This window comes from Brachionichthys hirsutus, unplaced genomic scaffold (assembly GCF_040956055.1).
Source record: "Brachionichthys hirsutus isolate HB-005 unplaced genomic scaffold, CSIRO-AGI_Bhir_v1 contig_796, whole genome shotgun sequence".
In the NCBI taxonomy this organism is placed as follows: Eukaryota; Metazoa; Chordata; class Actinopteri; order Lophiiformes; family Brachionichthyidae; genus Brachionichthys; species Brachionichthys hirsutus.
This window is the reverse complement of record NW_027180331.1, coordinates 486,930-510,986: the sequence shown is the minus strand read 5'-3', so window position 1 is coordinate 510,986 and position 24,057 is coordinate 486,930. Positions and strand designations below refer to the sequence as shown.

At 42.0% G+C, this 24,057-nt stretch overlaps 3 protein-coding genes across 3 annotated transcripts; 1 reads left to right on the top strand and 2 right to left on the bottom strand.

Moving 5' to 3' along the window:
- Positions 1–650: 650 nt before the first annotated feature.
- On the bottom strand, positions 651–5,890 carry LOC137912993 (serine/threonine-protein kinase ICK-like). The gene is made up of 13 exons (XM_068757125.1): positions 5,790–5,890; positions 5,589–5,643; positions 4,508–4,629; positions 4,339–4,418; positions 4,117–4,249; positions 3,856–4,027; positions 3,563–3,730; positions 3,128–3,493; positions 2,780–2,988; positions 2,537–2,679; positions 1,534–1,650; positions 1,344–1,451; positions 651–1,251 (listed from the first exon to the last, which is right to left on the bottom strand). The coding sequence occupies exons 1-13, from the start codon at positions 5,888–5,890 to the stop codon at positions 1,115–1,117; spliced, it is 1,911 nt and encodes a 636-aa protein (XP_068613226.1). The 3' UTR covers positions 651–1,114.
- A 1,570-nt stretch (positions 5,891–7,460) lies between these two features.
- fbxo9 (F-box protein 9) lies at positions 7,461–13,800 on the top strand. Its single transcript, XM_068757109.1, has 13 exons — positions 7,461–7,592; positions 9,886–9,957; positions 10,133–10,264; positions 10,356–10,413; positions 10,680–10,779; positions 11,016–11,146; positions 11,233–11,347; positions 11,549–11,667; positions 12,147–12,237; positions 12,314–12,409; positions 12,505–12,595; positions 13,003–13,157; positions 13,236–13,800. Exons 1-13 carry the CDS (start codon positions 7,590–7,592, stop codon positions 13,342–13,344), a joined length of 1,272 nt encoding a protein of 423 aa, XP_068613210.1. The 5' UTR covers positions 7,461–7,589; the 3' UTR covers positions 13,345–13,800.
- Positions 13,801–14,594: 794 nt separating this feature from the next.
- On the bottom strand, positions 14,595–20,135 carry elovl5 (ELOVL fatty acid elongase 5). Its single transcript, XM_068757114.1, has 7 exons — positions 20,069–20,135; positions 19,528–19,715; positions 17,425–17,502; positions 17,017–17,188; positions 16,455–16,579; positions 15,182–15,316; positions 14,595–14,785 (listed from the first exon to the last, which is right to left on the bottom strand). The coding sequence occupies exons 1-7, from the start codon at positions 20,121–20,123 to the stop codon at positions 14,669–14,671; spliced, it is 870 nt and encodes a 289-aa protein (XP_068613215.1). The 5' UTR covers positions 20,124–20,135; the 3' UTR covers positions 14,595–14,668.
- Between the last annotated feature and the right edge of the window lie 3,922 nt (positions 20,136–24,057).

Here is a 24,057-nt window from a genome sequence, read left to right as displayed (position 1 = left end):
ATATTATTATATTATCCTGCATCATGAGATTATATTAACAGGTTTCAGGTGATTCCCCAAGTTGCTAGGTGACTCAATATTAACTTTAATATTGTGTTTATCAACATATTTATATTGATTAAAGTGCTTTTTTACACTTTAAACCTACCTATCTGCTCCTGAGCAGCCGTCGCACATTGATGACCTCAGTCTGCGCAGCCCGAGGTGCCGTTGAGTGTCTTTCGTTACCGAAATAAAAATCTAAAATATAATTATGTGAAGAGCAGAATAACAACGAAACGTGTTAGAACGGACAGGATGTCCGAATGAGTTCTCGTTCATGAAGCAGCTGCAAAGTCTCTCGCTTTTTCATCTTCTTTAGAAAAAGCAGGTATTTGTACTTCCTGTTGAAATGCAGCGCCCACCCCCCCTCAATCCCAATCATTGTTTTCTTTTTTGCCTCCTTTTGCTGTTTTATTTTTTATATAACACCAAACAAAATGTTTTAAATTGACTAAATATAATATGTGAGCTCAGTTTAAGTGTCAGTGTAACCCTCTCTTAACGACGGAGTTATGCTCCAAAGACCCCGTCGCTAAACAATTTCGTTTTGTTTGTTGTTCCAGTGTTGTTTGAGCTGTAACCGGACACATCACTAAAATCATGCGTTGCATTTATTTGACTGAAATGAAAGCTTCTCAGACTTCATTAGCAATGCAAAAGATAACAGATAAACTTTACATTATTAAATAACCAACAGAAATGTAAATCATTTTAACTGTCTTGTGCAGAGTCCAAAAATAATCAGTCAGTCAAAAACAGCGACAGTGGCATCATAAACATAATTCTGTACGCAGATTGAACTTCATTAAATGAGACGTCTGTCCTCTTGAGGGACACAGGTGTAAGACAAGACAACAATAATGACCAACCCGGGCTCTCATTTAACTTTACACACACACTTAAATACTTTAATTTCACAACATCCATTGAACACATTCTGAAAAAAAATATTGCGTCGTAAGATGTATGTACAGGTCGTGATTATAAAACAACTCGGCCTACTCTTTGGAGGTGAAGATGTACTTTAGATCAGATTCCAGGACGTGCGTTTATCAGAGCTCCAGGGAGGACGCTAGCGGTGCCCATATTTGGCAGACCAGTCTGTCCGCCCGTGGATGGTCTGCACTGGTGGGCGAGGCAGAATCCCGGTGAGCGTCTTACTGGCAGAGCTGGTCATCTGACTCCGCCCAGACTGCCATGTTGCATAATCTAATGTACCAACAACAACAACAACAACAGTTTGTTTTGTTAGCTGAAACAGAAACATTAGCAGAAAGCTCAAGGCTTCAAATCATCCTCACTTGATGCTGCAGGTTCCATGGAAGGACCCGGATGTCGTCTGTGACCAACGGGACCAAGGTCCTTTTTGTAAAACGCCGCCATGCTTCCACCTGGGACTGTATTTGTGCCTGACATGTAGAACAACCAGTGGTGAAAAGGTGCAAAGATAACAGTGAAGTTAAAGCGTCAGACGTCCCGGCAGGTTTTTACCATGAGCGCCTCGACTCGGCAGAGTTCCTCCGAAAGGAATACCGCCGTCGCTCCAAAGATGGCTTCCAGAATAATCCTTACTGGCATTCATGGCCGCGTTTTTCTTTGTGCCAACACCTGAAAACAGACAAAAAGAAATGATCGTACCTATTCTTCACTGATGAATGTCAATTCATTAAAACAAAATTCAGCAACTAGAGCTCATTTTAAGAACAATGATGAACAAAGGTAGAAGCTCAATGAAAGTAGAAAAGCACTCGGAGAGCGCAAACCTCTGCCCAAGCAGCCCTTTCCCCCTCAGGTCTTTACGCTGAAACAAGAAAATACAAGACGCAATTGTTGGAAAAACAAATGGAAAAGGATTTTTTTTGTGGAAAGTGAAGTCTCCGTTAATGCCAAAAATGTGTGATCTGGAGAAAAGTTTCACTAAATACATCGGTAGGACAAAAAAAAATAAACATTTTTTTTTATTCTGGATCAGATCCAGAAGACATTTTGCATCATACTTCATATCGGACCCCTTTATGACTGTGATATTCTGTCAGTGAATTGATTTAATAGGATTTACGTTAGACTAAGACCCATCTTCAGATGTTTTTTCCCCCCATCAAGATCCATCCAGCAGTTTTTCCATAATTCAGACAACCGCCGTCAAAAACACAACCTCCTTGGTGGAGGGTCAACCTGAAGAGTTGCCCTTGACCTTTATTTCTCATTGAAAGGTGTCCGTCTATTGTGTTCTTTTGTCCATCGTTGCACATCGGTGCTACAGCGTGTACAGGTTACCACCGTCTACTGAAGATTTGCGCGACTGTCTTGTGCCAACAAAATGCAGTGAAGAGTAGATGAACAGTCCTGTCGTCAAGAAACCTGCTGCTTCCAAACCACCAACAAAACAACGGCTCAGTCGTTTCACACAAGATCTCACGGACAGACTTCCTGCAACAGTGGAATCAAACCACAACGCATTAGAACCCAAAGTACGTCTTTGACTATACATTACCAGGTAAATATCTGGACTGCCTCAGGTAATGCTGTTTAGCAGAAGCGGCTCTTGGTGGCTCTTGGCAAGCTGCGGTCTTGTTCAGGTTTAAAGGAGCATCTTCTTTTCCTTTGGGTCGACTAAAATCCAGAACATTTCCGTATCTGAAAGAGAGAAGGCATCCGTCAGAACATAATGTGTGTACTGTGAGTAGCTCAGTGTACAAATATTTTGTTACTTTAAACGCAGTCATTAGAACCTCGCCTGCTCTGTGCATCGTCCCCTTGTCTTGACTTCTCCGGGGAGAAGTTGCTTTTTCCCAGAACACGGATTGACTTCGCATCAGCCTCTTCATAGTCGTTCCAGTCTTCGCCCTGAGCGTGTCCTGTGGCATGGCCCCAACGCCGCCGGCCTCCTTTCGGTTTCAAATGATAGCTTAGTGAATTTGAATTTTCTGACTCCTGTCTGGTTTGCTGAAAGAACAAGCCAAATTAAGCGCACGTGAGTAACGCATTAATAAATGACACATTTGAAGCAAGTAATAATTGCCGTGCTCGTGCTGATATTGTGGCCACAGCCTTCCTTTGATGGGTGTGATTTTGAGGGAGTGACCTTGCTCTGGAGGTTCTTGTCAACGATGTACGGAAGGCGGCTCTGTGGCGTTCCTTCGGGCTGGTCCTGCTTCGGCTGCTGCTGCTCCCGCGCCGGCTCTGCGTGCCGTTGGTATACTGCTGCCTGGGAAGCTGCAGAGGAGAGCTGGATTTGTTGGAGCGGCCTGGAGGCGGAGAAGTGTTGGTTGGCAGGTGGCGGCTGGGATGGGGGCACCGGCTGAAGCAGCAGTGGCTGCTGCTGCAGCATGTGCTGTGACCGGACGGGAGCCTGCATCTGCACGATGGCCCGCTGAGGTCTGGCCTGATCCAGGATCTGCTGAGGAGTGCCCAAAGCCTGGCCAACGTGGAAGTAGGAGTACCTGAGAGCCTGAGAAGACGAAAGGATCCGTTTTTCATACTCACTTATGGAAGAACGTGGGTGTGGGTCAGAGGCTACCTGGGCAGAAGCCGGCCTCTTTTTGGGATCCCACTGCAGCAGATCTGTCATGAGACGGATGGCTTCAGGACTGGCATTAAGGATCAGTGTATTCAGATTACTGGGAACACACTGAGGCCAACGGAAGTTCATAGCGTTAGCCAGCTGGTATCCCTCGAGCCAATCGTTCTGGAGAGAAGATACAGTCCGAACGTACACATCGTTTACGTAGCGTCATTCGCTTTCAACAGGAAAATCTGCTTTTAAAGATGATCGGAGCAGTTCTAGGTCCTTATAGAACTGAAAAGCATTACCTTCTTCGGCGTACCCAAGACTTGGCAAATCTTGAAAATGGTGTCTACTTCACTGGAGCCTGGGAAAAGCGGCCTGAGGGTATAAAGCTCTGCCATGATGCAGCCTAGCGCCCACTGGTCTATGGGTGAATTGTAGGATGTGGATCTGAGGAGCACCTCTGGGGCTCTGTACCTAGTCAAAGAAAGAGAGGGTACAAAATCTTGAGTGCACAAACGCATCAAGTAAACTCCCATTGTTCATTTACTTTAAAAGAAACGTACCACCGAGTCGAAACGTAATCTGTGTACGGCGGGCGCGATCTGATTTCACGTGCAAGTCCGAAGTCGGCTATTTTAACCAGCTCTGGGCCCATGCACAGAAGATTCTCAGGTTTCATGTCTCTGTGAAAAAACCCTAAACAAACACACATTGCATCATCACCTTCAGCCAAATGAAAACGGTTGGTTGAATGAGATTCAATTCTGCACTTTACACAGTCATACCATGTTTATGAACGAATGTCAGACCCTGTAGTATCTGAAACATGATATTTCGTACTGCAGATTCGGGAAACAACCGAGTTCTGAATCAAGAAACAAAGAGAAAACTCAAAGAGGAACTGTAACAAGTTAATGGGGGACCAATACTACAACAAGGAACAGCGATACGTACCTGTCCTTCATAAGCTGGTATAAATTTTCCTTCATGTACTCAAATATAAAGTACAGGTGATCATTTTCTCGAATCACTTCCTTAAGTTTGATCACATTTGCGTGGTTGAGTTTTTTTAAGGACTAAAAGAACAAAGACAGAATCACGTAAGAAAAATTGGGAAGAATAAACAAAACAACAGAAATGTAGAACGACATTGAAAGTCTAACCATGCTTGAAAATACACAAAGTGCACTGGAGCACATTCAAAAGCATGTCCTACCATTAAAAAACAAAACATTTGTAAAATACAGCAAATGTAAGAACATTATGTAGTTTGGGAAGGGGGGAAGAAATGCTGGGATTTGTTATTATAATTAAAAAGGGGAAATAAATCCAGAGTAATAGACGGCAGGGTGGAGAAGTATACTTTCCCCATTGCACTCGGATGATAAAGGTTGAACCATGCCACATTTTAGTAAGGCTAATGGGCTTGTGAGCATTTATGGTGGTACATGCTGCAATTATAAACTGAATTAGCAGGACTCCAAAGGACCAGCATGTTTACACACATTTTACTGGCACAGTCAAGCTCTAGGAAACGGGGAGAGTAGGCCAGGGGTGGAAACCAGAGCTCAAAATCAACAGCACACAAGAATCACCTTCTACTCAGAGCTGCTGTGTGACGTTAAGCTGTGAGGAGATTTAAACAGTAATACGGTGTCAATGGTGTGGAGAGAAAAACAAAACTACACATAAATACACAATATACGCATCACAACATCCTTAAGGCTTATCCGCACATCGTCAGCTATCATAAAGTTCTCACTCTAGATTTATAGAACTCTGCTTATTTGGACATTAGGCATCCGACATTGCTCAAAGCTTGCATTCTTCATCATCACTGCATTTGTTAGTGTCTTACAGATCACCTATCAGATCCATTCTTTGACAAATCAATACTTAGCTGTGCATCGTTGCTTGTATTCTGTATTACTGTACAGAAAATAGCTAATTAAAAATAAATAAATCCTGCTCATATTTTAATTATAGAACTGCACACTTAAAATGCAGGGGGGGGGGGGGGGGGGCGACGACTCACCTTGACTTCACGAAGGTTCACACATTCTTCCCAGGAGTAGAATTTTCTTTTCATTCTGCAAAAAAAAGAAAACATTTCTCGTATGAATCTTTTACAGTCAAATGCAAAAGATTACAACAGCCAATATACAGTATGGTGGAGAACAAAAAAGAAATAATCTTTGAGGACTGCAGCAAAACACACAAACTCCCAGCTCCTCACTTCTTGATGGCCACGAGCTCCCCCGACTCCAGACTGCGGCCGAGCATGACCGAGCCGTAGGTGCCGTCTCCGAGCTGTCTGATGCTGGTGTATCTATTCATTATTTATGATCGTTCCTCCATAGCAGGATTCGGGGAGAAGTAACTATTGGGTACAAAATAAAGATGTTGAATGCAACCAGATCTTTCTGTGACATCAGCAGAAGACAGCGGGCAGAGGAGGAGGACTCTCAAACCATCATGGGCTTTCCTCATCCTGCCTGAAAAGAGAGGAATGAATGTCACTGGTGAAATTAGAGGTGAATAGCAACCAATACAGCCCATAATAAACATATCATGGGCTATAAAGGTCACAATATCAGAGTAGAATATCACAATTATTTTCAGAGAAATAATCACAGGTGCGAGTCAGTTTTTCTTATAATCGAGTAGCTAGTCTTCATAAAGTATTTAACATTGATTTACAGTTAAATGCAAAAGATTATAACAGCCAATATACAGTATGGTGGAGAACAAAAAATAAATAATCTTTGTAAATGTTATGTGTGTTTTTTAATTGGACCGACCATTGTGTCTGCAATAAAGATTTGATTGATTGATTGTGCGAAGTGAAAGCTAACGTAACGACAAATTAGCGTTAAAATAAATAAATAAATCACATTATTCAGCTATAACTGAAGCTGAGATTGACTTCAGTTGATTGGGCTTAATGCTATAACTAGGTTAGCAGAAGTGATGCTAGCATAACCCACAACGATTACAGAGGGAAACTGGACTGGATGGCCCCCGAACTTCAAATAAACACCCTCCTCGCAACAACACAGCCACGCATTCGCATTTGACGACGAAACAGTATTTAAATGCAATAATAATAAATGTTGGAAGAGACACATTACCGCATCCTCTGTCCAAAACACAACAGTAATAGTTTCATCCGGGGCCTGCTGCTGCCGAACTCACGCGAAGTCTCGCGATGCTGGAAAAACAACAACTCAAGGCAACAAATCACAGCGGGTTCCCGTAGGCGAGATGAAACGCATATAAATCATTGTAAAGCAGCCAATCACAAAATAATAATAATAATAATAATAGCGGTTTACGTAGATATGAAATGTTGATATCTCAACACTTATCGTTCGCAGCACAGAAATGAAAGATATAAATGATCGGGAACGCTGTGTTGGTGCAAGGCAAATGCGGAAGTGAGCTTGTTGAGATGCTTTCGCGTCGTGCAAGGCGGTAAGAAAATTAATGCGCAACAGTGTTACACAAAATCAGGACACAATTATGCATTGTCATGAAAGGGGAGTGATAAATATCTTTAATTATACAGAAATGATAAAAAAGTACAATATCCAAAAGTACTATTAAATACGAGGTTTGTGTGTTAAGGTAAAGGTCCACTCATTCAGCAGTGAAGATTTATGCAAAAAAACAGTGCATATTTTAATTAGGTTTAAAACAAAACCTTCAACTTTCCCCAGTGTATACAGCATGTAAGGTAATTATTATTGTTATAACGCTTTAATGTTATTTGAAGATAAGCATTTGAATATCGTAGCTGCAACGACACCTTCCGTTTGATATTGTGCACGACGTCTATTTTCTTTTCTTTTTTTAGCATTTCCCAAATTCCGATTGTTCCTGAACGCAGCAGGCCTCGGACTAGTCAGCAAGATGGCCGCGTTTCTGAGGGCTCGTAAATATGTTCGTTGCGTCGTCCGTTTCTCTGACCGTGAACTGTAAACGCTGGTAGTATCCGTTTGTAAATGTAAAAAAGAGACATAGTGGATCAATTATTATGGTGGGTTCTCATTATTATGCCTCTTATAGAGAGATACGCATGCTAGCTTGCCAGTCAGCTAACTGACGTCACCCGATGTTTTCATGTATTTATTTATTTATTGTTATGTTGTTGTTGTTTTTTTAATACCTGTTTTCTGGCAGATTGCATTGCGCTGCTTGTCTTCCTAGAGTCGACGACTCACCTACTTTGAAATAATTATAGCTGTTAACAGAATTTAGCTACGCTCTTTTATACTAACGGTACAAAAGTTAGTGTGTTTAGGTGCGCTAAACATTCATGTGCTGTCACCCTTTGAGATCATTAAACTCTCTATTATAATCTTAAACAGTTTTCCTACGTAAAGAAACCAGGTATATTAAACATTACACCGAGTAACTTCGTGTCGCCCTGTGGTTAAAGTACAACTGTAACTGTCAGCCGCAGTAAAGGTAAACAGCAGGACAGTTTGGTCAGTTAAGTATTTGGAGTTGAAGATTCGTAGTCGTCATTTGTCCTGTTGACCCTGAAGGGGTTCACCCTAAAAGGTCAACAGGTAGTTTCAGAGCTTTCATACCAAACCTCAGGGAAAGGTTTCATGACTGGAAACACAACTCTGCTACTGCGTGTCAGTTCCTGCGTACAAAAAGATATTCATTGGCATATTTGTCATTAGACGCCAACGCCCTCTCCTATATTTAGACTAGAGCGGGGTCCCCCCAACCTTTCTCCTGCCTTATGCATTTGTAATAACTATTAAATGATTATTACACCAATATCTTCTCACCATAACACGCACCTTTTTTGAATTTGTGTGACTCAATAATTACTTCTGTCCTTCATGTTTTTCTTTCTGTCAAAAAATTCCAAGTTCTTGTCTTTAATCCGGGGTTCTCGGTCTCAGTGTGTCGAAGCATTTTCAAGGCTTCATTGCCTGGTTTGCTAGCTTGTCACCACATGTTATGCAGAGCGGACTTGGTGCATGAGTCACCTGTAGAGAAACCTGTATTTTAAGTCTTGACTCCTGGTATTGTCTGTTGAAAGAAGCGTTCTTTTCTTGGGTGTTGTCGGCTCCTCTTCTTTTTCCTAAGTTGTAGTAAAGAAGCTCTAAAAGACGTTTGTTTTTGTTTTTTTTACTCATTTTCGCTTGTTTACGGTTTTATTTTTTGGGGCACCCTTACCTTAGAGCAGGGGTGAACAAAGGTTTTGTAAAGAATGGCCCAGATTTGATAATTATCTGATGACAATATTTAAAATAATCAACAATCAATATTGCACATTTATGTACAACAAACAATGAAGTTAACAAATACAAGCATTGAGATAAACACATCAGGACACACAAGGTATCTGAAATACTAGCAGAAACATACAGAACCTTTGCAAAATATGAGTCTGTGTCAAAATAGACATGTTGATGTACTAACAGAACAACAGCGCCGATACTCATTTGCAGTAAAAGTGAAAATGTCAAAATTTAGAATATTAAGAACTCCAACACTTAACTTTGTTTAAATGTCTTTAATCACATATTTATTAAACAGCTTCTTTTAAAAAGAATCTTAGACAATAATCAACAAATCTTTGTTTGAAAGTTGTAACAAAGTGCAGGGAGCGCTAATAAAAAGGTAACTAATTAAACAAATAAATAGCTAATAAATAAAGACATTTTAAATAAAATACAGTTATAAAGTAAATAAAACAAAGTTAGATAAAACATTTCACAGAAACGTGAGTCACATCAATTATTAATACATTTCAATATACGTGCTGCCCGGAGTTTCTTCACTCGCGCCCTGCATGTACAGCTTCACTGCTGATTGGCTGTTTTACCTGTGCCATGGCTCTGCGTGTGTCCAATCAGATGGTGTTGTGGGTGGGACAATGCTGGAGACAGTTTTACATTGATCTCTTATCGGCCGATATGTGTCAAAATGCTGAATATCGGCCTGTATAATCGGCCCGTCCGATTATCGGTCGATCCCTAGTTGAGATCTAAACGGGTTCTTAATGAGAAATAGATGCTGGAGGTCTGTTCAGTCTTTTAAATCTGGATCAGGTCTCTATTCTTAACTCCTAATCTGGAACTTTCTGCCTCTTGTACCACTTCTTACCACTTCTTTTTCTTTTTTTAGAATCTGAGCATCATCATGAATAATTATTGATATTCCCTATTAATATTATGTATGTTATTAATTTCTTTTGTTGGATTAGGGCATATGAAATAATTCGCTTTTTTTTTTTACTTGCTCAAAAGCAAAACAGTTAGTGATTCTGGATTTTCAATAGAGTTGACTTCTTCCTTTTTCCACAGGCTAAAGATAAGGCAGATATTGGGGGTACAATAGAGGATGAAGAGGAAGGCTCCGATGACCCAAATTTTGAGGTAATAAATCCTTTTTGCACATCAATCAATCATGCCCCTGCCAAACAGGGAATATAAGGCTACGTTCATATATCAGCTAGACGGTACACAAATGAAGGAGAAAGAAAGACGCCGTTATTCCTCATTTTGTGTGCCTTGTTGTTTGACAGCAGACATTACTTCTACTGAATTACAGGTTCACCTAAAGGTATTTAGAGCTCAGTGGATGTCAGAGCTCAAAGTGAGCTCTGGAGCGAGTGGAACGAGATACCGGCTGCTGCAAGCTCAAGGTCGGAGGAAGACACAAGAAGTTGCTCAAGAGGAGAAAGTAAGCGGCGAAACGTTGTAGATTGGTTGTAGATTGGTTGTAGATTGCCGTGCGTGATTCTTGCTGTGCTGTGAATGTTGTCTTCCTGCAGGCAGCAGAGCTCTTCTTGAGAGCTGTTGATGAAGAGCAGAATGGAGCGGTCTATGAGGGTATGTTTCAGGTTGTTTTAAATTAAAGGAAGAATTGATAGCTGAGCCGTAAAATATACTTTTTCTATTAATGAAAAAAAAAAAATGCAGTTGCGGAAATCACATTTTATTATGTTTCATCAGTTCAGCTTTCATAACTACTTCAAATTTGAAGGCCACCTGTATATTATAATGTCTGTATATGGGGGGGGGGGGTAAGTGATTAGATTACTTAAACACTTGAATTCAAATGTATCTTGATGTGTTGAGTTACTTTTTACTTGCAGCAATCAAATTCTACCGCATGGCTATGCAGCTTGTTCCCGACATTGAGTCCAAAATCAACTACAGCCGTCCTCCAGATGCAGACCAAGATGGAGGAAGCTAGTAAGCTGCTTCGTATTTTATAATTGACAGCCTGAGGTTTGTTACAGAAACGTGAACGTGCCTATTGCAACTTGTCTGAACTTTGGGTTGCCTCGTGAAAATGCAAAAGCAGCTTCTTCATCTCTGCAATAAGTAATTATTGTTTGGTGTCTTTTGGCGGCAAACCTCCCGCCTGTGAGACAGACAGGGCGTTCTTACGTCTTAACCTGAAGGCATCATTTGTTTTTTTTTATCAGCATGGAGGATAATGATGGCGACGGTGAGATCGAAGATCTACTCGCCTACCTGGAGCAGGAGCTCACGCTGGAAAGCTCCTTTCCAAAGATCTGCATTCCCGAGTTGGACAACACGGAGGTGCACATTTCAGGTACAAAGAGTTTCATTAGAACAGAATTACGTTTGCAGTCATTGTCGGCTTGTATTTATATTTATTGTTGTTTTCTCTGACTGCAGCCTTGCCGCGGGAGGTCTTGATGTACATATTTCGTTGGGTTATCTCGAGCAGTCTGGACATGCCATCCCTGGAGCAGCTCTCTTTGGTTTGCCGTGGGTTTTACATTTGTGCAAGGTCAGCCCCTCTGTCACGACAGATCAGATCTGTGACGGCGTTCTCGTGAGCAGCTTGCTTTTCTCACATTTGTCCTCTAAAATTGCCTGATTTCAGTTGGAAGAAATTGGCAATCTCACATCGCTGCTGCCCAATAAATACTCAGTAAAACAATCGCATGTGCTCCGGTTTTCAGCCTTTGCTCATTTGATTTCCCTGCAGGGACGCTGGACTTTGGCATTCAGCCTGCGTCAGAGTGTGGGGACGGAACTGCACAAAGCTTCCACCTTTCAAATCCTGGAGGGAGATGTTTCTGCAAAGGCCACGTGTCCGTTTTGATGGTAATCATCTTCATTTACAAATGGTGGATTCTTTGCCGTAGTATATGAACGTTAACTGTCATTGTTTGCAAACTTTCCGAATGTAACTGTCATAAATGCAAAATATCTTGAGCATTTTGAGACGACTGCAGTGCGAGGAGGTCGGCAGCGATGCGTGCGTCTGGTTTCATCAGACACACCCTTTATAATTTGTTTATAATACATGACAAAACAACATCACCCCTAAAACCACTGTCTCAATTTGCGTTTCCGGGTTGAGCCAAAGTGTAATTTTGGGCCAAACACCAGACAGGACTGATTGTACTGAACTAAATTTTTCTCAAAGCAGCCATTCAGTAGAATTTTCCGCCTCTGAAATGTAACATCAAAGCCCAGCCCTGTTTCCATCCAGAGAAAATGTCTGCACTATGCCATATTAATACTACTTTGCATATCTGAAGCATATATTTATTTTTCCATTCATGCTATTTTTTTTACAGGCGTATATATCAGCAAGACAACATACATTCGCCAAGGAGAGCAGTCGCTGGATGAATTCTACAGGCCTTGGCACAAGGTTGAGTACTACAGGTGAATGTTTGACTGTACTCTCTGTGTTTGTGAGTTGTAGCGATGGCACAGCTCAGGGTTGAGCTACTTGTCACAGGTACCTCCGGTTCTTCCCCGACGGCCAGGTCATCATGATGACCTCCCCCGAGGACCCTCTGGCTATTGTTCCCTGCTTGAATGCTCATAATTCCAGGTATTCCTTTGATTTCCGCAGCGAGAACGGAGGTTTGCAAGAGAAATTGAGTCATTCACACCTTTCGTAATTGCGATTTTGTCTAATTTTTACAGAATGGACTGCGCTCTGTTCGGTCACTTCCGTCTGTCACAGGAGACAGACAATCAAACCAAAGTCTTTGCTGTTTGCAAGAAAAGGCAGGAGGTGAGGAAGATTTTAGGGAAGAATAAATGATCAAAGGAGATGTAAAATGATCATTTAACAATACCCCCTCTAACATTACTGGTCAGTTTTAACTAACTTTCCCATAATTGTACTACTAGTTCTTCTTCTTAGTTATGTCACAACATTTGAATATTTTTTTCCTGCAGAACTTTAGAATAAATTACAGCTTTTTTTCCTGCATTTATTTTTTTCTTTTTGATAAACTTTTGTTAATGTGTTGTATTTTCTTTGTCCTATTGTGCTGTAAGTCCTCGGCCAATCCAAACAGGCTGTGTTGTGTTTGGGTTATTAATGTAACAGGTTATGTTGACCCTCACCTGACATTAAATGTCACATCTACAGTAAAACAAACAAACAAACAGGTATTTATGTTTTATTTTTAACAGAAAGTGACTGAAATCCCGAGGAATCGGTTCTACAGGCAGAACCAAACTCCGGAAGCTGAACACACCTTCCATATGGGACTGCAGCTCTCCTCTGGTGGGGTTCATTGTTTCAATAAGCTTGTGTGGATCCACCACTCCTGCCACATTACTTACAAGTAAGAGGCATGATTATAAGCAATAGTCAAGGAAAAGATTGACTTACTTAAAGTGTCCTATTATCATGATATTTTCAGGCAGACCGGGGAAACGGTTGTCACGGCGTTTGACCTGGACAGGATGTACCCGCCCTTCCACTTTGCCCGAGTGAAGAGTTACACGGCTTTCTCTGAGCAGCCCCTCTAGGCATCCTGCAGATCCTGCACATCATCGCACAGCAAACATTCATTCTGTGCTGCAGCCGGATGACCTTGATCTTGGTGATGGTGTTAATATAATGATCCTTTGTGTGTCCAACACACAAGCATGTCATGTTACAGGTTATGATTTCAGAAATTATAATATGCTATGAGCTGAAATTATTAGCAACCTTTCCCACCTATTGGAAGCAATGAATGTTTGTGCTGTTCTTAATTGTTGTGCACTTTCTCCCTCAAATAAACAGTGGACAGAATATGCACAAATAGGCTGCTTTATTTACGTCTCGGTTTTTGTGATTGCTGAGTGATTATCTCTGCCGAGGTGAGGCGGAGCTTATGGGATTGTAATTATTTAGTTTGTCTGTCCGTCTGGTGACAAGGTAAACGTTGTAAACGTTGGAACCAAACAAAATATTACTTCCAAGGTCAACACTGAGCTTAATGCAGCCTCAGAGGCAGCGCGGGCAGCGTCTCCCTCGAGCCGGGCCCAAGCCCGGATAAAGGCAGAGGGCTGCGGCAGGAATGGCATCCGGTGTAAAACGGTGCCAGAATTAAACATGCAATCGACTAGAAGGTTGATTTACTGTGGCGACCCCTGACGGGACACGCCGACAAAAGAAGAAGAAGAAGAGCCCTCCCCTATTTCATGAAAGTTATCTGGATATGACATGTTTAGTACTTGTGATAATACTTATCTGATACCTTAATACTAGCAAACAGTAGCTGCACATCAGAAGTTAATCGGTGTCAATGAATTCAAGTTCTTGATGCTTTTACTGGAGCCGTTTTGCTATTGGAATGCTTCACAGGGCTGAATGTACCATTATGTCACAGCGCAGACAAAAGTTAAGGTAATGCAAGTCACGAGATGCTCTAGTTATACTTTAAAGACTGCAGTAAAGTAGTTCAGTAGGCCCGCAAGTTGCTGAGGTGTCAGAGTGTGAAGAAAGTGTGCCAACACACTCCGTGGAGCTTCATCTTTGGACCCTCTGTGTGTGTAAAGCACCGTAAATGTGCTGGATTGCTGGCAGCAGGACAGGACAGGACGTCTCAGCTTTTAAGGAGGGTTTTGCATAGAGGGGACAATATTGTGCAATGTTGCTGCTCTATTCCTTTATCTACAGTACATCAACTGAACGCTTCAGTGCAGGATTGTTTTTGTGAAAACAGGAAGTCGCTGCATACCTGTGACTATGGCTTATTTATTTATTTATTTTTAACTCAGTGCAGGGCTGTTTGAGATAATAAGAAACATGTTCCACCCAGCAGCATTAGCTAAAGGGACAATTAGATGGCAAGTGTCTAAAAGGTCAATCCACCCTCAGCTTCTTGGGTGCGGGACGCTCCGTTGGTGGCATCACGTTGGCATGTCCATTTGCTGATGCAGGGGAACCGTTCTTCAGAGAGTTGCTTTTCTTCGTGTAAGTCTTAAGATAAAGAGGGGCAGAGAGACACATGGAAATTCTATATTAAAAAAAAACTAATTAATGAAAGAACATTTCTATGTTTTATAGTGCACACAATGGGAATGTGACGGAAGGTTTTATATTCCCGATGTTAACGAGAGGTCACAGATACGAAACAAATAATAAACGCCTCATAATATTCTAAAATAGTTGGACAATGTAGTTTTTTTCGGGGGGGGGGTATTTAGAGCTGCAGGACTGTAGATGTGGCGCTCATAACATTTCACTCTGTGTTTTTAAAGACGTAACAGATTTGGGATACAGAGATGGATCAGTTAAATGTTGAGAAAATATCACCATACGAAAATATCATTTCAACCGAATAATCAGCAGTTTAAATGTTTAAAAATGACTGACCTGAATGTAGAAGTTTGTGAAAAGGATGCTGAGCACAATCATGTAACTTATTTGGAAGTACAGCCATCCCATGGGGAAGCCACACGGCCAAATGATAGCGAGCATCGTTTGGGATGCAGTTACAAAAAACTGGGTCTGTGGAGGAAACATGGAGTCCAACAGTTAGTGTGAGACGGTGACCCTGGAGGGCAGACAAGCATCATATCGATCCAGAGACAATCAGAGATTGCAGACCCTCGCCTCCAATAGAATATTCGATCTTGTGAGACAGTAAACAGGGCTTCCGGATCAGAGGGGCCAAACCTGCTCTAGCTTGCTGCTCCGGACCGGGAAAAGATACAACTACACCTGTAACATATATGAAACTAGAATGAACTATGAGTGTGCACACCAAATTTGAAGTCTCTAGCTCCAAAGGAGGCGAGGGTCTGCAATCTCTGATTGTCTTTCTAGTTCATTTTATAACAACGTATGAAACTTATCATATATCGTAATTTTGATGATAAAGTACAACATTTAACTTCAATACCTAAACAGGAAAGTCACAAAAATGCAATGTTTTGTGCATTTTCCTTGCGCCATACTCAAACTGGGAATTCTGTCATACACTGCCTCTCAAAGCAGCCTGACAAATATTTGCTTTCAGTTTTTCAAACATACAACGAAGTATAAAGCTGCACTTTGTTCATTTTCACGTGTATAACATCACAAACTAGAAAGACAATCAGAGATTGCAGACCCTCGCCTCCAATCGACTATTGGATCTTGTGAGACAGTAAACAGGGCTTCCGGATCAGAGGGGCCAAACCTGCTCTAGCTTGCTGCTCCGGAACGTACTACAAGACTCCTTCTGGACTCTTTTTCCCATCATGCCATTCGTGTCCCTCCCTCTTAAAGTGGCAGTTTACAGCAGAGGCACAATTCCGGATGTAAAAATAATTCTAGAATCTGGATCCAGATCTGGATCAACGCCATTCTCGGGGAGGACCGAGCCACGGACAGAACCTTGCTTGTGTAAAATTTTCAAGTCGATTGGGTTCCTAGTTTTTGAGTTATGCGCTCGGACAGACAAGCAAACAGACAAACATGCAAACAAACGGACCCAATTGCAATACCCTCGCCTCCCCTTCGGCGAGGGTAAACATTGAAATATACTGTTGCACAGTTGGTGACATTATACACATATCATCTGGGACAAAGTGAATGCGTTGGTGTTGGCCTTGAGGGCAGCTCTTCCATCGCTGTGAATAAATAAACTGTAGGATGGACCCACCAGCTGTAACTGCGTGATGTACTTCTTCCACCAAAGGTACGGCCGAACGGCCGGGACGACTGAGAGGCCATAATAAGAATACATGAGGACATGGATGAAGCTGTTTAGGGATGCACCCAAGTACGCTGAGGAGACACAGAAGAGAGACTCAAACGTATTCATCTGCAAGCAGCTCCCGGCAAACAATGTCTTAATCTGCTCGTCTTAGGAGAGTCACCACAGAAAAAATATATCCGTAAATATAACATATTTATGGATCCGGCCTCTTATATTTTGAGTCCGTAATAAATGCCACGTAATTATTAACAAGACAGGTGCATTACTGCCGATTGTTGTGATGTTTTCATTCAACTTTAATGGAAAAGAACAAAGAGTAAGCTCCATAGTGCACCAGCGTCCAGGTCAACACGTGTGACTTGGTGCCCTTTAAGGCACTGTGAGGAAAACAGACTTACTGGGTTCAACAGCAGGGCGCCTGAATTATTTAGCTCGCCCCGAGGCCAAACTTGTAACTGGAAAGATTTGGGTCACTGGAGGGTACAGTTGTGTCAAAAACACTCACAGTGACCACAGGGTATCCAGTTCATGGCGAACCACCAGATATTCAGCATGCTGGCATGGTGGAAGACGTGAAGGAATGTAATCTGGTGATTATTCTTTCGCAGTACGAAGAAAACGGTGTCCATTAGCTCGATGACCTTCGAGAAGTAGTACCACCACAGGACATTCATGATCTGAAAAATACAATGGGTGTTTGTTATATAATGAAAAATGACAGAAGGCACAACCTGTGAGATGTTTCCAGAATTTACCATCTAGTGTATGGTTTACTGTACATTTACTGTATGGTTTATTGTAGCAAATAACAATCACAGGGAATCTTGAACTTTGTAATGTAATCAAGATGTGATCAAATAAAACTACAACTGCAATATCCATAAAAAGGTTGCACGGCGTAATTCCAACCCACCTTGGTGTCCGCCTCGGGTGAACTGTGAGTGTTCTGGCAGTACATGTCGTAGCCACCGTTCCGTGCAGTCGTAATGAGCTGAAGAAAGAGCAGTCGAGATGAAAGATGAATGGACATGTGGCCAAAAACTTGAATCCAGACAACAATCTGGGTATCACAGAAAGCAAAACTGTGCTATGAGATATAATGGATGGCATGACAGACAAATAAAATAGAATAATACTTGGAATACTGAAGAGTATCAGTATCTTCACCTCCGACGACATCAGACAGCCGTGCTCCTGGTTTCTAAACGAATGCTCAGTTTCAAGTAAACATATCTGAAATCAGTTTGCTTTAAAAAGAAATGTTAACAAATATACGATATAGTTTTTATTTTATTTTTATTTGTTTGTTTTTTTCCCTTTCTATGCATGTATTAAAATGATGTATGCACTAGTTTAGTCATGGATCCCAGGAATACTAGTTGTTACTTGCGTAGCAACTAATGGGTATCCTTTTTAAACACATAAACAAACAAATACGTGGATGTGTGGCTTAATGCTGATTCAGAAAATTAAAAGAAGCCTTCATCTCAGAGCCAAGAATCCCCCTCCAACATCCACATTTTTAAATTATTGTTCAAGCCCCTAATAACTTTTTTTTTACCAATTCTACAATTTTAAAGACATTACCCTCCTCTAACTCCACATCTACGGGAGCATTGGAAATCCTATACATTAATCACAACCAATTTTATTCATACTCATTTTGAAATGGATTTCTGTGCCCTGCCCTACTTTGATTCAAATCAGGTGCTGTTCCTTTGGGACTGCCTGGAGCGAATCTTGCAGCCACTGCAAAAATACCAGAGAAGCTATCATGGATGGGGAGGAAAGTATAGATACTTGACATGTGCACACAAACAATATAACAGATGCAGTCGCTGGGCTTGACTCGTCCAATTTAAACAAACGCTGCCACGCTTTGTTTTACAATGGCGTCTCTTAGTTATTACACTTTTACAGTCAGCTGTTTATGAAAATCAGCTTCCTGACAAACACCAAGGGGCAGATTAGGTCTGTCATGGCTGCCGGATGTCCAGGCGTTCTCCTTTTACTACACGATGTAGCGTTGTCTCTCATGTCAGCTCCCAGAGAAGGACGCCAGAGGCACAGGCCCTTGTCTTAGCGTTAAAATGCACACGACTTTACTGGGATGCTCCATATTCTGGGACAAGATTAGATGAAAAATATGAAGTCACAGCTAGATTAATGTAGCAGAGCGAGTTTAGGAAGACAAAGTATGTGAAACAATTATTTCTCTAGTGGAAGTGCATTTAGAGCGTTTTGTCTGGATGGAGCTGGGCTGGCAGTCCCATCCTGCTTTCACAATTTATGCTCAGCTAAGCTTACTTTTCTGACTGGAATTTACTTTCAAGAAAAAACACAATCCTGTTTTTACCCATTACTGATGCACGTCCCCACGGTTACAAGTATTTAGCTGGAGCCATGTAGCACAGCTTAGCACAAACCCGCAAAGCTTCAGCCATTAAAGTCAACACAGTATTAACTTCAAATGAACAGACAGTCAAACTTTCACACACATCTTGTATTATTTGAATGTTGCTATGTAGGTAAATTATAATTATTGCGCACACACACACTCACACTCACATGACGCTGTTTTTTTTTTTTGATGTCACGTTTCCTGTTGGAATTTGGATCTTTGTTTAATATAAATAAAAAGTACCGGTAATGAGATTAAGCAGCTGGTGTAACCAGTGACTATGTGTGTTACACAATGCAACCATTAAACAGATAATTAAGCAATAGAAAGCGTGAAAACTATACAGAAGGCAAATATGATTTAAAGACAAAACTTTTTTTTTTTTACAGCTAAAAATATTTTTGGTCCCAGACTTCAAATGTAGCTCCAAAAACACTGGAATAAGTGCCGCTGTATGCTGCATGTTCTGCCTCTAGCAATAGCCCCTCTTATGCCATTTAGCTGTGGAGCTGATGGACCAATAGCTGACAAGACAATCACAATGAATGTGTCATTGTAATCGTTAGCGATGCAATTAGCGCCGAAACAGTGAGGACTGTGTGCACAAATGTTTACCTCGAAGAACATGTAGAAGGACAAGAGTGTGAGGCCCAAATTGTAGACTCCCATGACACGTCTGCAGGAGCACGGCTGCCTGTGCTTCATGTACTTGGGCCCCATCCACACAAGCAGAAGGTACACGATGGTGAGTGCAAAGGTCGGCGGGTAGTTGTCGAGCAGCAGCCATCCCTGCACCCGCTTGTCTGAAACATGTGGATACAGAGGACAGTTTTTATCACTCCTGTCGACCACGGGGAGGCTGATAAGGAGGGCTCGCTGCCAGTGAAAATCAGCGCCAGCGAGCCCACGCTGGGGAATCTCTGCTCAGCACCTAGAGAGGTTAGCAGAAGGGGAACAATCCCCAAAAAAGAATTCTTGTGCAAGTCCATGCATTCAAGTACAGCATCTAATTTTGAAGCTTGGGTCAATGTTTTAAGGTGACGTTAATCTTCTTCGATGCAACATTTTGGAAGCGACTAACTTTAAAAGAAGTGTAAAAAAAAAAAAACACACAATAAAAATCTAAATCTAAAGATGAAAATATAACCTTTCTTACCTCTGGGACCAAATGAGTCAAAGTAAGTGTTCAGGTTATGATTGATGGTCTCCATTTGTCACCTGAGAATAAAGAGCAAAGTGAAAATGAGCTCAATCCCCTTTTATGTGGCAGGAACCTTGTACTGGAAGCACAGCATTGCATCATATTGCCGAGTTTGCCCTGTGCAGGTACAGCATAAGAAATGTTTCGGACTTTAGACTGCGATGTGGACGCCGCTCCTCGGCAGCAGCAAAACATATTAATCTGGAAGGGCGTAATCAGGAGAGCATGTCGGCGAGTCTGTACTGAGAGACGGTGGCGCTGTTAACAAACGAGACGAGGCGAATCAGAGTCACTAATCCACCCCTGCTGCGTTTTGGGGTGGTGGGATCCAGGGCCGTCTTGCTGTGGGGCTGCTTATGTAAGAACTATTTCTGTCAACAATCCAGCCTCTGAAAGAAGGAACCAGTGAGCACCCAATCAGTGGTTGTATCATTGCATCCAGGGCATGGCACCCTCTACGGCTGATGAGCACCACACATTGCGTCTCTGGTACTCTTCCTCGGCATAAAGCCGAATACTGCTGCTCACAAATACTGACTTCTGTCCGTAGTCTAGCCTCAACTACCTTTTCCATTAACTCCATCCCCCGATAGTTTCCACAGCTCTGTTTGTCTCCCCTTCTTCTTGAAAATGGGCATCAGTAAACTTCTCCTCCATTCCTCTGGCATCGTCTTCCCTCTAGGATTGTATTAAACAGCCCCGTTAAAAACTCTACAGCCACCTGTCCTAGACACTTCCACACCTCCATCCGGTCCAACGACCTTCCTCTGATCATCCTCTTCATCCTTTCTAACTTCACTCATGCTGATCTTTGACACTTCCTGGTCCACAACAGGTGCTTCTACTATCCTTTGTTCTCTCTATTTTTCCTCCTTCATTAATATTTCTTCCATCTTTCTCGCACACTACTGGCCTCTGTTAACACCTTGCCATTATTTATTTTATTTCTGGTTTATTTGAATGTGGACAAAGACAAAACATAGACACATGTAGCACAAGTATCTGATGCCTGCATTATAGCGCTTATAGCTGAAGCTAATTTGCAGCACCTGTCCACAGATGGGCTTCCAACACAGATATCCATTTCCAAACATGGAAAGGAAGGAAAATATCCTTCATCACTCTAACATGCTGAACATCCTTCCCATCTCTCTCTCTGTCTGGCCTGCTTGTACAGACCTTTCTCGCCATCTTTACTATCTAACCTGGCATCATTTGCCCTCTGTTTGACCTTTGCCTTGCGTCTCATCTCCCTGTACTCCTGTCTACTCTCTTCTGTCCTCTCAATGTCCCACTTCTTCTTACCCAACCTCTTTTCCTGTATACACTTCTGCATTTCCTGGTTCCAACCACCAGGTCTCCTCGTCTCCTTTCCTCCCAGGAGACACACCCAGTCCTCTCCTACCTGTCTCCCTGATCACCTTAGCTTGTTGCATTCCAGTCTCCAGGAAGCCTCTCTTGCCCACACAAAAAGCCTGTCTCACCTTTTCCCCCTGAAAGCCACGCAACACTCTTCGTTCTTTCGTCTCCACCACTTTGTCCGCTGCTCTGCCTCAGTCTTCTTCCTCTTCTTCTTCACCACGAGTCATCTTGCATCATAATTACCACATAAATCATGCAAATAGAAATAAATGGGCTACTTTAAAAAGTCTTCTTGAAGTAACCTTATATTTATTGTTTGTGTGCTGGTGATCATTCATAATGGTGAATTGAATTGAATATTGCTCTCTTCTTAATCTGCCGCTCATTTGCACCAGATTAGTGTAAACCCGAGAGCAGGTCTGCACCGGGATTACACGTGCACGACGAACTGCGCTTCCCACGCTGTATCCAGCGGTGTTCAAACAGCAGCCGACCCCGATCCGCGCACAGGATGCGCCGCGTGGATGCCTGATCTTAACTTACATCATCAAATAACCGAGAAACGGAGAATCCCGTGAAGGAATATTGTAATTTATAATAATAATAATAATATATAGCATCCCGTCCACCATCCGGGCAGACGCCATGCGCGCAAGCAACATTTGTAGTGCGTCTTACCTTGAAGCCACCCAGCTGCCGCGCACGGGGAGAGAAGTGGTGCGTGTGGGCCGAGGCGGTCTGAGCTCAACGTGCAGGCTTGTGTCGCTCAATGGGGTAAAAAAAAAAGAAAAGTGGGAGGGACGCGCACACATGCTCGGTGCGCGGCGGCCGATCCGCGTGCGTGAGGAGCGCTGCGTGTTACAACTCCACTGAAATCTGACAAGCAGCAACGCGGCCGGTGAGACCTCCGAGGACATTCCATCGTGAACCGGCTGAACCTGAGATTTGGGTTCGGGTTCAGAAATGTCCAAAAATAGAGCAAACTCTCACAGACTCGTCAAAGTAAGCAACGTTTGTCTCAACCTCCAGAGGTTGGGCAGATGTTTGTGTGGGTGCATATTTATTTTTCAGGCTAGAAATTGTGCCTCCAATATTGTGGCACATAAAACATTTAACCATTTGTGAACCAATGCATAAGTTATGGAAAACTATAGGGAACAATCTCTGGGCTGCACACCAGTAATAAAATTAAACAGACGAGACCAGAGACCAATTTCTATACTTGCTCTTTAAGTTTGAAAGACTCGAGTTATAATCAAAGATACTGCAGTACACGATCAGACTGGTATACAATTGTCAATTGAACGCAATGCCACATCAATAAACAATAGGTTCAATTTACTATAAAATAAATAAATACAAGTAATCAGTCCATTTGATAAATGGTCAAATTTCACCAATTCTTGGCATGGGCATTCCAAAGCTCCTCTTTTCTGAGCTTTCCCCAAAAACTGGTCCAAAAACATGCACAAATGGGTTTATATTCTAGATGGCATATTTTATTTTTATTGCTCATTTGTTTCTTACACAAGAAAACACAAAAAACATGCAGCACAGGTGAATTTGTGACCCTAAACGTCTCATTAATTCACGTGTAGTTGCGACTCCATGTGTGCCCCCCCCCCCCCCCCCCCCCCCGCGATTAACTGTTTCCAGGGACCCCACAACCCTGCAAGGATAAAGTGGATATAAAGTATGGCTGTTCCTGGAATCTTCCTGCCATGAGCCCCATCATTATTTGTCATTTATTTTGTAGTACAGTATATGCATTATGTAGTATACAGTAGTACTACATAATGGGGTAGTCTAGTAATCACAATGAGGCAGTGTTCCTGTCATTGCAGATTAATTATGGAATACCACCATCTAGTGGATGAAAATTAAACGGGCACTGCCTGTTGGACATTTAACAAAACTTGTTTTTTTTTTTTTTTTACATTTTCTACAACACTTTTTTTAATTGTCATGATTTCAGGAGTACCAGAACGTGTTCTTTAAATCATTGCTTTGGCCATGTTGGACCTGCAGGTGAGACTCGCATATTTAAACAAGCTGCATGAAAGCAGGTGCAGGCATCGACATACACTCCTTGCTCTTCTGGCAACATTGGATGACATTTTGGTATTAAACTAAATAACTCGGCCGTTGCCGATAATAAAAAAAAAAAAATTCCATTCACCTCAGCTAAACGTTTATTTTATTCAGCTTCATGTTTGTACATCAGCCATATAATTGTGAATGTGTCTGAGACAACTATTGACATCAGTGCGTTCGGTTGGTCTTGAATATGATTTAGTCTGAAGCACCCTCGTACTCAAGTACAGGCCCAGAGCCGCTAGCCTGCAAGATGTTCTTTATTACATTTCTAAAAGGCACTTTTATATTTCAACATCTCAGCCTATCATATGTACTTTATCACAGTACGTACCAGATCTGACCGATTTATAACATTCATATTTCCTGATAATTAACCGAACAGTCAGGATTGTAGAGATGATGCGGCGAGTGAAATCAATTCGGAATAACTTCAGGACTTGTTTTGATGCTTTTAGTCAAATAATATCCGAAAATTAAATCCATTC